The sequence below is a fragment of the Pyxicephalus adspersus genome, chromosome 7 (genome assembly GCF_032062135.1).
Source record: "Pyxicephalus adspersus chromosome 7, UCB_Pads_2.0, whole genome shotgun sequence".
Lineage (NCBI taxonomy): Eukaryota > Metazoa > Chordata > Amphibia > Anura > Pyxicephalidae > Pyxicephalus > Pyxicephalus adspersus.
Genome location: NC_092864.1, coordinates 28,894,501 through 28,908,632, shown reverse-complemented (window position 1 = coordinate 28,908,632; position 14,132 = coordinate 28,894,501). Strand labels below are relative to the sequence as shown.

The 14,132-nt window shown below is 37.2% G+C and overlaps 1 protein-coding gene across 1 annotated transcript in view; it reads left to right on the top strand.

Moving 5' to 3' along the window:
- LOC140336023 (contactin-associated protein-like 5) overlaps positions 1–14,132 on the top strand; it is a 221,896-nt gene that overhangs the window by 79,455 nt on the left and 128,309 nt on the right. The window contains exon 4 of the mRNA XM_072419077.1: positions 6,814–6,961. Coding sequence (XP_072275178.1) covers positions 6,814–6,961 — 148 coding nt within the window. The remainder of the gene's footprint in view (positions 1–6,813; positions 6,962–14,132) is intronic.

The following is a 14,132-nucleotide window of genomic DNA, read 5'->3' as shown; positions in this document are numbered from 1 at the left end:
TGAGGAATGAATTTGGCTGAAAGGAGACATTTGCTGATTATTCAGCAGGGGTCATGCCAGATATTTGCAGGGAGACCACTCCTGCCCCACACAGGATAAGGATCATTTTCTGCAGCATACTGACAGGGGACAGGTTGTTTCTCTCAGTCCATGGCTGCTTTATTACAAAAAACAGCTATAGTGTTCTGTTGCACTTGCAATTTATTTAGCTGATTTAAACTAAAAATGTAATAGAACTTTAAAATTTAAGGCTGTTAAATCATGGCTGCCTGGGGCCTTAGATATAGCTGGCCTGATTGGGTCTTAGTACTGATGTGGTCTTTTTATGTTGGAGCTAGGTTGGGATCCTTTTATGTTGGAGTCTTATCTTTCTAGCCTTTACCTCTTAATGCTTTCAACAGTTATATGGAAAAAAAGTTGTCATTACTCTAAAGATTGACTTGTCTTTTAAAAGTTCTTGAGTTAGCTGTAGGTTGGTCAAGGTCTTTGAATGTTTTACTGTCTATGTTGGCTACAAAGGGAAGTCATATAATGTGCCCAGACCACCCCTGCCATTTTCATTCACTATAAAGTGGTTTTACTCTAAAGGCTCTTAAAAGAGAAAAACTTTCCCATTCTCCATTTGTAATGGCTGAAGGAGTGGGTGCACCTTTGATCAATCTGCAGACTTCAAACCTTATCCAATAGGGAAATATCCATTCTTTCAAAACTTAGAGAACATGTAGTTCCCAGCACTCCTCCACAAGTATTAAAAACTCTTTCATTGTACAAAGACTGCGTACAAATCAGACGCTGACAATTCCGGTCCACACAGGGCCTTTCTTCATACACATGGGTGGTGGTGGTGACTTCATGTTTCTCTATAAGGTACATGCACAGCACCATCTGTTGCTGTCATTTTGACCACCCACTGTAAGTAAAGTGGTCAAGGAAGGAATGGAATGCACTCGATTTCTTCACTGTTTTAAAATGCCCTGTTTAATTAGATATGCTTAATTCCAAGAAGAGAAAAAAAACTTTTTAGGCATGGGTCATAATAACATATAATGAATGTTAAAACAAACTACCTTAATACTCCCCCACATCTGTTACAAACTTGGATCAGGTGGAGTCATTCGCCATCTTTTTACCAGCTGTTGATTGTGATTCAGCGATGGTTTACTGATTTAGCTTTGTTTTGAGACACCCATTCTCGTGATGAAGCAATTAATTGTGAAATGCATAGAACGAATATGGGAGCCAATGAACAGGGAACCAATATATCACACTGTCATAAAATGGGCATCTAACTGGGCATTTGAAGATCATGTTTCTGCTGTATTACTCATCTGTCTGAATGTAATTTTAATATGCATTAAATGAACTAGTTTTTGTTAACTTTATTTATAATTGTGACCTGTGCTTTAAAGGTCTCTTTTTCCGTTTTCTACCTTTGACTTTTATAAAAAAAAAAAGATTATCAGGAAAATATATGTTAAAAGATTAAATATATATATATATATATATATATATATATATATATATATATATATATATATATAAAATACATGTTCACTGTTCCATAGTTAAAGTGGCCCTATCACCAAAAAACAATGGAAGTCGCCATTGTTGAACTCAATCTAAAGAATGTTAATTGCCTAAATTTAAAGCTGATCGGTTGGTTTTAGTAGTGGCAAGCACACGTAGGGAACACCTGAACACCTGAACTAAAGAAAGGGGAAAGCAGAACACATCTATAAAAGAAAGAAAAGGGGAAATGAGTATAACAAACACCATGTTACACAATTATTTGCCATACATATTTTTTGAAAGACCTTCAATACTCAAAGTAACTTCAATACCACTTAAATCTGATTAAAACTGTGTTTAATATTGATTGGAGAATATATCCAGAAAATTTGTTTTTGAAAAATTGTTTAAGTGATTTTCAAGTTAAGGCAGCAAAACGCGTAAATAAAATCTATTGTCACCTTTATTAAAATCAGAGAGCTATTACACTGCTAATCCTATGTTGTGTCTCAGGATTCTAATACATCCTAAACTGCAATCACAGTAAATGTCATTAATATCTATTAAACAGCGTGGTGCTGTCACAGCTCATGTAACAAGTCCTTTGAACTCCGTTGCCCTGATTACATTTTGGATTTGTAAAAGTTATTGTTAATTTTTTTCTGCATCTTTTTCGCAGTGCTGTGTATCTTATTACATTAGGTTGTCAGGTCTGAAAATGAAAACATGACAGCTATTGACCTTGAGGTAATAGGATTTAAACGTCTGAAGTCTACCATCTGTTTAAGGTACATAGCCGTCAGAGAGGAACATTTTATGTTTAAAGTGACTCCGGAGACAGGGCCTACTTCCTGAATGGCATTGCTACATTTGTATTGTGCAGCTGGCTGGCTCACTCACCAAATCCCTCCGGTTACCAATTCCTAATGCATGCGATAATGTCACTTCTGTGTATTGTTTGTAAAAGGTTCAATCAAAGCTGAGATTTTATTTAAAACTGTTTGATCACATGCGTCAGGTTTATTTACTGAATATGTTGTACTTATAGATATAATATTTATATTTGTTGAATATTGAAGCAAAAAGTAGTTAAAAACAATAATCATTTGGCTTTCACACCTGTACATCACCTATGAGTCACAGAGTCACAGATGTTTCAATCTTGCTGGACAGCCAAGATCAGATATTGGGCAGGATGCTAGCAGGAAGCAAGGTGTGGACAGGCTGAGGTCTGGGCAGGCGCCAGGTAATCGTAGTGCAGGTCCAGCAAGGTTCAGGGCAGGCAGCAGGCAAGCATAGTTCAGGTGCAGGCACAGGTGAGGGCAGGTGACAAGGAAGCATAGTCAAGGTCAGAAATACAAAAGACTTAATGTGGCTGAGTATAGCTGAGCAAGTCTCAGGTAGCAAGGCTGAGAATCGAACAAGCAGAGCCTGGAACAAGGAAGTCATAAATAAAACTAGCAGCGAATAACAGGATAAGATTAGAACAAGGAACTAATCTGCCTATTGGCTGCTGTACATACTCTGAAATTCACAGCCTGAGAGCAAGTGCAGGGGATACTAAGACACTTCTCTGCACAGCTAAAAGGAGGCTGAGGATGCTGCAAGCCGCTGATGATCTATGGGCTGAGTGGTAACAGGAAAAGACAAAGAAGATACAAAAGTAACAACATTTTCTTGATATTTGTCTTAAATCTGAACAATGTTTATACACATTGTGTCAAAGGGGTAATTTTTTTGCATTTACTTAACAACTCCCAGCTGTCATTTAAACAGCTAGGAACTGCATGTGGGTGCAAGTTGGGGAAATACAGCAGGGCAATGTGTGCTTGAGTTTTCATGATGTGGGTGCCTTTTTTGAATTTGAGAATGGGTTTTTATTACACATGGTAAATGGTATGACAGAAGTTTGCAAAGTACATTGGTTTTCCTGGGCAGTGAATGAATAGAAGATTATCAATAAAAAAACTTTAGAGCAGCCTTTCTTTAACCTTAATCCTTAAAATAATGTTTCCTATTACAATGTCCACAGTCCACAGTACATTAAAGTGGTGATCTGTAGGAAGAATGCCTTGCTGGCCATTGCGAAAAATGTCATACTTACAGATAGCTAAAATGATAATTGGTGTTACTTAAACTGACCTGAGAGGCACAAAATGTTCAATGCTCAAATACCCCTAGCAACCTGTAAAGGAGTCCTATGAGACCCCGTAACATGCATTGCTTTGGAGCCTAGGGGAAGGGCTGGAACCGTCTTTGAACTTTTCTAGCAACTTCCTTCATTTTCTGTTTTAGTAACTGTAAAAGTGAAGAAATCTCTCCAACAGGGGCACAGATATAAATAAAAAAAATGTCAGAGTATCTAATCCTTCATTAACTTGTGTAAAACTTATTGAACATTTCCATTAGGCTTCTATTTATTATTCAGTGAATCTGACATTCGTTAAAAAACATGCACTGCAGAAGAATCTTCCAGGACTCCCTGGTGCTCCTTCTGTCCTTCAGTCTGTTTCCTACTAGTGAATCTAATTTGTCTTTTTGAAAATAATCCCTGTTATCTTTAGACATTGCAATGCAAAGTCAATGAAATGTCTACTGAGAGTAAAACAAACAGAGACGTCTTTAAAGCCTTAATTTGCAAAGTGAGCTTCCCTGTATGAGCTCAAACGACCAAATGGATTTTTATTTTCATTTTTGTGGTTTCTAAAATGTTGAAATGAATGTTTTTGTGTCTAATGATATCTATTTACAACATTACTTTGGGATTAATTCAGACTAAACTCATTTTGTTTAAAACAAATGTTTTTACATTAAATAAGAAAAAAGAAAATAAATTGTATTTCCTTTGAGGTTTAAGTACAAAGCCATGCTTTTGATTTTAAAGTAATTTGTTTGATTCTCTTCATATCAGTTTTAGGCTGGTAAAGAGAATGCCGGAGTCTCCATCTGGTTTTGTATGGAATTTGGTCTCGGCAACAATGGATTGCTCAAAGCAGAGTAGTCCATTCCAAGCCCAACAATAATAATAAACAGTATTTATATAGCGCCAACATATTACGCAGTGCTGTACATTAAATAGGGTTTGCAAATAACCAATAGATACAAACAATAACATAGGATCAGAGGTCCCTGCCCAGAGGAGCTTACAATCTAAGAGGCGGGGGGAGTAGCACACAAAAGGAGGGGAGATATGGAATGGTAGGTAAGTAGTTTTAAGAGACAGAAAAAGACGGGTAGTTGAGTTTGAAAAGATGATTTTTGAGTGATCTTTTAAATGTTCACAAACTAGGAGCAAGACGAAGAGGAAGACCATTCCAGAGATTAGAACAGCTCCAAAAAAGTCCTGGAGCCGAGCGTGTGACAAGGGTACGAGAGAGAAAGCAATTAGTAGGTCATTGGAGGAGTGACAAAAGTGCCTAGTGGTGTATTTTTCTATCAGGGCAGTAAGGTAAGTGGGACAAGAACTGCGGAGGGGCAAAGCACTGGAGCTTGAATATGATTCTCAGGTGAAATGCAGGCAGCAGAAGTGGAGTGGTGGGAAGGCTGTGTATCGGGTAGGTAGGTAGGTGAGTAAGTAGGTGGGAAGGATTGATGAGTCTGGCTGCAGCATTCATAATAATTTGTAGAGGAGTCGTGTGTCGTGTTAGTAGAATACCATAGAGGAGGAGGTTACAGTAGTCCAGACAAGAGATGATAAGAGCGTGTACAAGGAGTTTGGTGGTCTCTGGGGACAGGTAGGGGTGTATTTTGGAAACGATGCACAAGTGAAATTTTCTGAATATGTCGGGTGCAGGAGAAGGTGGAATCGATGGTGACACCAAGGCAATATGCCTTAGAGGAGGGACGAATACCAATAGTAATAACAGTTAGAAATATGTCAGGGAGAAATTTGGAACGTGAGTGGGGGGGGGTGTAGGGGGGTAGATAAATACTTTTTAGCCACTTTTTAACCTGTCATAGAACACATTTATAGCATTGGATTCTGTATACATGCGCAAATAAATGATACTGCAAGAGCAAAGTGATAATGTCTGTTTAATATCTCCTTTTTAACACTATCCACTAATGCTCAAGTGCCCGAAAATCTAAATCTTCTCGTGTCACAGTCAGCACAAATTTACCCAGAACTAGGTAATAGTGGAACTTTGAAGCGGAATGGTGAAGTCAGCCCCCACCTAGCAGTGCTAATGCCTCTAAACCTAACCTTTGACATATGGGACAAGGCCACATGCTCCCCTAAAACTGGAAGCCATAGAAGCTGAATTACAACAAGGGGTGTCAGAGAATTACTGGGGCAATGAGTACATTTGGTTCACTATGTGGTCACAGTTTGTTGAGGACCCTTTTCTGTTCCACCATGACTGTACCTCTGGGATTGACTGAGAGTGGTGTGGAGAACTTTACATGTCCTTCACACAGCTGTGACCTCAATCATAATGAACACTTTTAGAATAAGTTCATCTTATTCAACATTAGTACTTTACCTCACAAAAGCTCTTTTGCACAAATTCCGACACCCTAAAAAACCCTTCTACTCCTATGGAGAGGATGGGGGACTATGTGGGGGACAAGGTGGGAGGTCAACAAATATTTGGATAGAGTGTATTAGAAAATAGAGACCACATAATATAAGCCAGTACCAATCATACCAACATCAAAATCCATTGATTTATAATCTGTAATGAACTGTAACTACATTATTCTAATTTTTAATCATTAGATGAAACATCACCTCTATAACTTAGCATGTAGAAGAACTTTAATGATTTCTCCTTCCAAACGTGGCTCAGAAAATGTCAGAACAGAGACGCTCTACATGTGCATATATATTGTAAGGTCATTCCAAATTAACTGATGGAAAGTCAACAATTATAGTTTTTTTTTAATATTATTTGATACATTTTCTGCTCCCAATGACATTTTTCCCGCCTGCTTAACAGTTTTTTCAACAACAAAAAAAAAAAACATGGTCAGCTAGCCTATATAAACTAACATAGTGAGAAGGAGCAGCAAAGCACAACTTTTGCGTGGCTCAGAATGCAGAGCCTGCATACCCAATATAGCTGCCCCATATACATATCTATGTTTGAAGTCTTTGCATTAAAAAGCAAAATATTTTTTGCATTTGCACACATAGGACATCCAGCTGATAGGAAAATCATGAAAAGATTATAAAAGTTCTCTCGCCTTTGCTGTTTACACTGGCTAAGAATGCACTATGGTAAATGCTATCTCATGCCTTTAAAATGGTATTACTAAATCTTGGGAAGAGTTTATTTACTTCATGTCGCATTGTATCAACAGGTCTTTTCTGGGAACACGAATGCAGACGGTGTGGTGAACCAAAGATTTCCAAATTCTATAAAAGCCAGATTCCTGAGATTTGTGCCACTGGAGTGGAATACCAATGGGAGAATCGGAATGAGAATAGAAGTCTACGGGTGTTCATATAGTAAGTAGGTTCATTTTTATGACTACATATTTATTTCTCATAGGGCTCTGTTTATAAAACAGGGAAACTGACATTCCCTTAGACAGATGAGATTCAGGAAGACAGAAAGATTCCCAAAAGGAATATGTAAGGGAATACCAGTTTCTCTCTTTTATAAATAGAGCCCATGGTGTTGACATGTGGACCTATAATTGCTGGCATCAATTATATTTTTCTTTGCCAGACAGTAGTGAATAACTATTCAGGCAGATCCATTCCCCGAGCTAACTTATGCAATGATCACATCATTGGTCAAATGATCATTAACAGAAAATATACAGCAGCAGTTAACATTTTTTTTTACATAAATACAAAACCTTTATCCCACTTTAAGGATATTCATTTGGTAAAAGCAAAATGTATTGGTATCATTCTGATTTAAATAGTTGTAGACTAAAATTTGAAAACAATTAGAACTGAAGGATTTTATTCTATACAAACTTTAAAAAAGGGAATGGATAACTTGTCTCTGTTTTGGAAGTGTCACGTTATCTAAAAAAGAAGGGGACCTATCTCTATCATTGTTACTTTATTTAAAAAAGGTAGATAACCCTTTAGCTATTTATGGTATCGTCTTGCAATCCTGAGGAAGTTCTGCTGCATGAAATGTGCCAAGTGAACACTGTTACTCTACCAATCACTTAAAGCAATCACTATATATAATGTGCTCCTTAATTTAATATTTTAAGACTGGAGGCTGTTATACTATTTGCAATTTTTTTTTTATTAAAAAATTAACATTAATTTCCAACAATATGAGGGAGGTACAAATAATATTATTAAACAAGATTTACATCAACAAATAACATGAGTAGGTAATGTGGAATAGGTAAGTAAACCAAATAGAACACATTAAAAAGCCTTGAGATTTAAAATATATAGAAGAGCCAAAAAAACAAAAAAACAAAAAGGGAGAATGTTATGGAATCAAAGTGCTTTAGAAAAACTTTTTGGAATACCAAACCTATCTATAAAAATGGTAATTCAGACTTACTATCTCTTGTAGAAATTGTTCAGCTGTAAGTTCACTTCTGCCATGTTGGCATAGTAATGTATTAGAGTATCTCCTAACGTTGGGCTAAACATTAAGACTAAGAAAGATTAGAAGGGAGAAGAAAGAAAGAGAAAAAGAAGGAAGGTATGAAGGAATGGGGACACCCCTGTCGGACTGGACTTTTATTGTCTTTCATGGCAAGAGTTTGAAAGTTCTACCAGCATGCTCAAGTAGTGTAATAGCTGGCCATATTGTCTCAAGAGAAGAGAATAAGTTCTTCCATCTCTGCTAACCGGTTATTTTGCATCAACCAGTCCTTCACAGTGGGAATTGTAGTCGATTTCCAGAATCTCAGGATCAGTAATTTTACAGCGTTTAAGGCATAAAACAAGAGTTTTCTTGTATTTGTGCGGTGGGCTTTGAGTATGATATATAATATTCAGGGGGTTAGTTCCCCTGTAATTTTTTGAATCAAGTCCAAGATCCTGGACCAGAAGTATTGGACACATGGACAATTCCACCACATATGTAGAAATGTGCCATCTTCTGCTCCACACCTCCACCAGCTGCCATCGTAGTCAGAAGACTGTTTGTGTAGAGCAGGGGGTACTCTATACCATCGTGTACGTATCTTATTGTTATTCTCCTGGATGTGTACATTTTGCCATCCTTTTACTGGTAATACATTGATGTCTTCCCTTTCTTCATCTGTAAAAGTCTGTTTAAATCTGATTCCCATTGTTCACGGAAATTATCTGAAAAGTTTTCAGGAGGATTGGGGAGGATCCCATATATGGCAAAAATCATATATCTGACTTGGCCTGTGGCTACAGACAATTTCTCGAAGGGGGTAAGCTGTCTAGAGCATTGTTCTTTCATATTGGAGGCAGATAAAAAATGTCTTAGTTGTAAGCAGGTCCACCAAGGCATTGGGGCTTCTTGGGTCTCTGCCAATAGCAATTGTCTGTCACAAAACTTTCCCCCTTCGAAGAAGTGTCTGGCTGTTAATTGTCATTTGTTACACCAATGTTTTAGAAAATTGTCAGATAAACCCAGTTGAAAGGCTAGATTGGACCAAACTGGGGTAAGCTGGCCTGATACTGATGTTATTTTAAATTTGCAGACTACTGTTAAAAAATCCTTAGTGAAGTAACCATAAAGGGGGCTAAAAGTTTTACATGCAGATTTCTTCACTGGAGTCCAAAGGAGTGGTTGAGTATATTTGTCCTACAGCTATCCAATATTTTGATTGTGCATTAGCTTGCCAATCAATTATCCTAGTGAGATGACAGGCCCAATAGCACTTGCGGACTCTGGAAGTCCTATTTGTCCTCTGTGTTTTTTAGTGCCACTAGATGGAGGAAATTTGGGTCATTTGCTTGTTCAATTGAAAAAGAACTTGGCTTGTTGCATGATATGCAGTTGGGTATTTGTTTGATGTTAATTTTTGGATGCTAGAGGCTCGAAATTGGGTCTCTTGAAAGAATAATATTTGGGGTTTGTGTCTGTCAGCCAAACGGATCATAGATCTTTTTTCGGGGATATTAAGTCCCTTAGTATTTAATGAAAGAAATTTCCAGTAACGGGATAAAAATATTTAGCTTCAAATGGGGAAAGCATTTTTATTATTGTAGAACTAATCCTAAAATCTCTATAAGAAGAAAAAAAAGGAAAGCATTTACCTTCAGCAACAAATGATTAATAATTGAGCAACTGGTTTGATACCGCTTAAGAACACAATCTAAGCGTAATACTGAGTATAAAGCATTACTTGGCTATTCTCTGTCTTTCGGATTCATCTGTTACTCTAAAGTTTAAAATTCCGCTTATGGAAATAGGCTATAATTCAAATACTGTGAAATATTATCAAGGAATATAGAAACATTGCTGCCAAGTGCATTAACTTTAACTTAGTTTAACACTTGGTCAAATAGCGTATATATGTAATTGCAATTTTAATAACATTAATATTAAATGTGTTTTACACTTTAAAAGTCCCAGATTATGGTTTAGCTGTTTTAATATTGGATCTAGAAAGGAATGTGGTGTGGGGTACAAAGGCTTCTATTGATGTATTACATTTCAACTGTGCACATCAGTTTCTATATGGAATATGCAGGTTTTCTATGATGTTTTTTTCTTGCCCTAGTAATTGAACTTGATGAACTTTTCTCAACCTAGCTATCTAACATAGGAAAATGAACAATTGCAAAAATTATATTTATTGAAATCAAAAGCGATTTACAAAACACATTGCATTAACAAATGACTTCCGGTTAGGGTTTTAGATTTATGCTAAGCAGTTTGGTTTTGTGCTATTAAATTTGAGACTAATCTGCTGAAAATTATTCACAGTGGCATAACTTTGTCAGATAGAGGAGCAACTGCTGTTATTGGTTAGTAAAATGCTAAAAGATGTTTTCCACCTTTCCTTAGAATTCTGAAACATTTTTGAACAGTTTTTGCACCTCCTGTAGGAGAGAATTCTTCACTCAGTAGGGAGAAATTTATAAATAGGCTTCATAAAAAGGCAACGTGCGAAGTATACAAGATGCACAACAGAAAGGGAAATGTGATCTGCATTCAAACAGTGTCTTCAGATGAGTGATTTACCTAATATTACTTAATAATACACCCATCACGTTCAACCAGTAGGTTGTATATTCCAGATACACCATATATACAGTTGATCCAAAGGAAGGCGACCCCCCCCCCCGGTATTTCTTAATACAATCTAGAAAACCTGCTAAAACTTCTTCCTGAGGGAGCCTTTTCCACATTTTCACAGACCTTACAGTGAAGGATCCCTTCCTTTCTTCCAGACGCAAAGAGTGCCCCCTTGTCCTTCCTAAAATGATCTTAAAATGAATAGTTGAGAAGAGAGTTCTCTATATGGACCATTTATATATTTATACAGGGTGATCATATCCCCCCTTATACGTCTCCTTGGAGAGCTTTTATAAATCAGGCCCATAATGATGCTGATAATCACTTTCTGTTTTGCTTTTTATAACATTGCTTATAAATCAGAATTCACAGAGACATAAATATGTATATATTTCTTTCCAGATGTTTTGTGTTCGTTATGTAGACATTTCCACTCTTGATGCAACAGTCAGATTTTCTCATTGATGTACAGGAGCTGCCACATAATGATGCATAAATGTACTGTATTTTCTTTTAGTTAATGTATCAGTGTCATCCTCATGGTGGGATCAATGGAATGTGAAGCAGGTGGAGGTATTACCATCTGTACAAAGGGTTCATCATGTCTCCTCTCATACACATCACACAGCAAATATTTCTGCACTGGAAATATTGTTACGACTCTGCTTTGATGCTTTAAAATGGGAAAAAATAACATTGCAGCACTGAACTCCACATTTGTTCTGTATACATAAAACATATACTTTTAGGGATATCTGGGCTTTTTCTCAGTGTATAAGGATTAAAGGAAAATATCATGGAAATGTTTCTTTATTTTAACATTTCCCCTATAAAATATAGATGGTCCCAAAGTTCTTAAAGTGGACATTTAGGATTTGGCTATATATCAGGGTAACAAACAGCTGAAATTTGTTTAAAGTTACAGCTTGCACCCTTCTTAGGAAATCCAAGAAAAAAGTAGTGCATTCTAGGCTTTCTATCAGGAAAGTCTAGCGCTAAATTATGTATTATGTAGACTGAAGACGTAGATCAGCCCTTTTTGACCAATTTACCATGGGGTAAATGGGGTAAATAAGTTTCAGGTCTTAGGGTACCTTTGCTATAATTACTATATCCACAGCTCACAGTATTTAGTGTTGCTGTTAATGGGAAAAATGCCTCGTACATGCTAGCTATTGGGAAGAATGTCTCCAGACAACCAAAAAGATCATTGGTGTCAACGGTAACTGACCAGAGAGGTGCATACTGCTCATTGCTCGAGGAACCCCTAGAAACCCCTGGAGGAATTCCAAGGAACCCTAGTGGAGAATCACGGACCTAGATGGCCCCACCATGAAAGATTTATGTTGTCTCTATGTTTTTTTCTCTTTCTTTACAATAACATTTCAGATATATTACAAAAAAAATCCAACCTTCTCTATCCAACAACCACCACTACAACTTTGTCATGGGAATCCTATGATGCCTATACTTACTTCTATTTCACTGCTACAAAAGTTGCCTGCACCCCATGAAGAGTCATATCAATAGGATAGCAGTGATGTGTGTTGATATAACACCATTATTATATTATGTCGAGTAACAGTGGTCCATGTGTCACATACTTTATAATATCAAGAAAGACCAGGATTTTAGAGCTCATTTGCATCCATCTACATAGTGAATGACAGTGAAGGTAACTATAGTCACCAGTTGTTGCTTCAAGAAGAAGCATTTTGAATTAGAATGTTTTCCCCTTTTAAACTCTTACAAGATACGGGGGAGTGAATGGAATTGGAAGAAGAAGAAGCAATGCAATGTATGTATGTATTTTTTGTTAGTTTATATGGACCAGAACAGCTGCCATTCTTGATGTTGTCTTGACTGTCCCTTTAAGGACCAACAATCTAATTTGTCATAGTCATATATACATAGTCATCTGTGAAGCCCATGCAAACTCCAAGAAGATACTATCTTAGCCTAGATTTGAAGCTATGACAGAGTTCTGGCCGGCCACAATACCACCCATGTATACATGTTCTCTTGCTTTTGGAAATAAACTGTTAAAAATAGACCACAACTTTATCCAATTTTGTTGAAAATGTGATTAAATTAATCTAATAGGCCTTCAGTCTTCTGTCCCACAACATCTCTTTACTCCCCCACAAACAACTTCCAATTCTAAAGAAATTCTGTCTGTTACTAACTAAACCATAGGGATCTTCCACAATTCCCCTAACTGTCATAGTTAATGGGCTCATTCATTCAGCAGGAAATGTTATGTGTACATTGTTAAGACATTCTCTATCAGCTTTGATTTGTATCCTTGCTCCCCAGGTTCTTCACTTATAGTGAATACATTCATCCTCATGTTGCGCGATGTTTGAAGTGGGAAGCTTCTCATTCTGTTGTCCTGTTTCCATAGCAAGCCGGTACGCGTACACAATGGTCCCTAAGTGTCTTTGCTTTTCCTTAATGATAAAATAAATTGTGTGACTGTAAGTGTTGATTAAAAGTGATTCCTGCAATATAAAAGGAAAATGTGTCCACTGAAGCAAAGAATGGCAAAGAAAATATTTCCATCACACATTGCTGCACAAATAGACAATGGCAGAGAGGAGAATATGCGTCACCGGAACGATATCTTCATCATTTTCTATCTATAGTTCTGACTGGTACTCCTTCTCCCCTTTCACATCAATTTTCAGCCTCTTGGATTAATATGAACTGGCTTCGTCAAATTTAAGCAGAAAACTATTTTCTGTTTCTTCGTGACCTTCAGCTCAATGACAGGTTTTATATTTGAAATTTATGTTCGGTTGTAGGGCTCGCTAACCTGAAATCAAAAATGACTCCATTTGCAGGAAATGTGTACTTCTTGTAATGGGCATGTTATCTCCGTCCTGCCCTCTGGGCAAATTTTAGTGTTACCCAGACAGTTTTTACTTTGGTCAAGACACTCAGCGTGAAGACAAATATAATTAAATATAGTTTGTTTAGCAGAGGACTTTAGCTTATCAGTAAGTATATGTGTTGAAGCATCCCCTTAAATTCCAAATCTCCCCCTGACATATTTCTAACTGTTATTAACACTATTATTTGCCCCTCCCCTCAGGCACGTCTTGGTGTTACCTTTTGTTCTGCCCTCTCTTTTACTTCCCCTATTCTTAAGATTTCCAGGTCCACCAAACTCCTTGTACTTGGACTACTGTAACCTCCTCCTCTCTGGTATTCCACTAACCCGACTCTCTCCTCTACAATCTATTATGAATGCTGCAGCCCTCTTCTGCTGCATCTCTTTGTAGTTCTCTTCATTTGCTTCTAATTCACCTTAGAATTAAATTCAAGCTCCTGTGCTTTGCCTTCAAATCCCGCCACAGTTCTTTTCCCACTTACCTTTCTGACCTGGTAGAAAAATGTCCCCCTAGCTACTCTCTTTTCTCCTCCAATGACCTTCTACTGACTTCCTCACTCATAACTAGTGTTGATGTT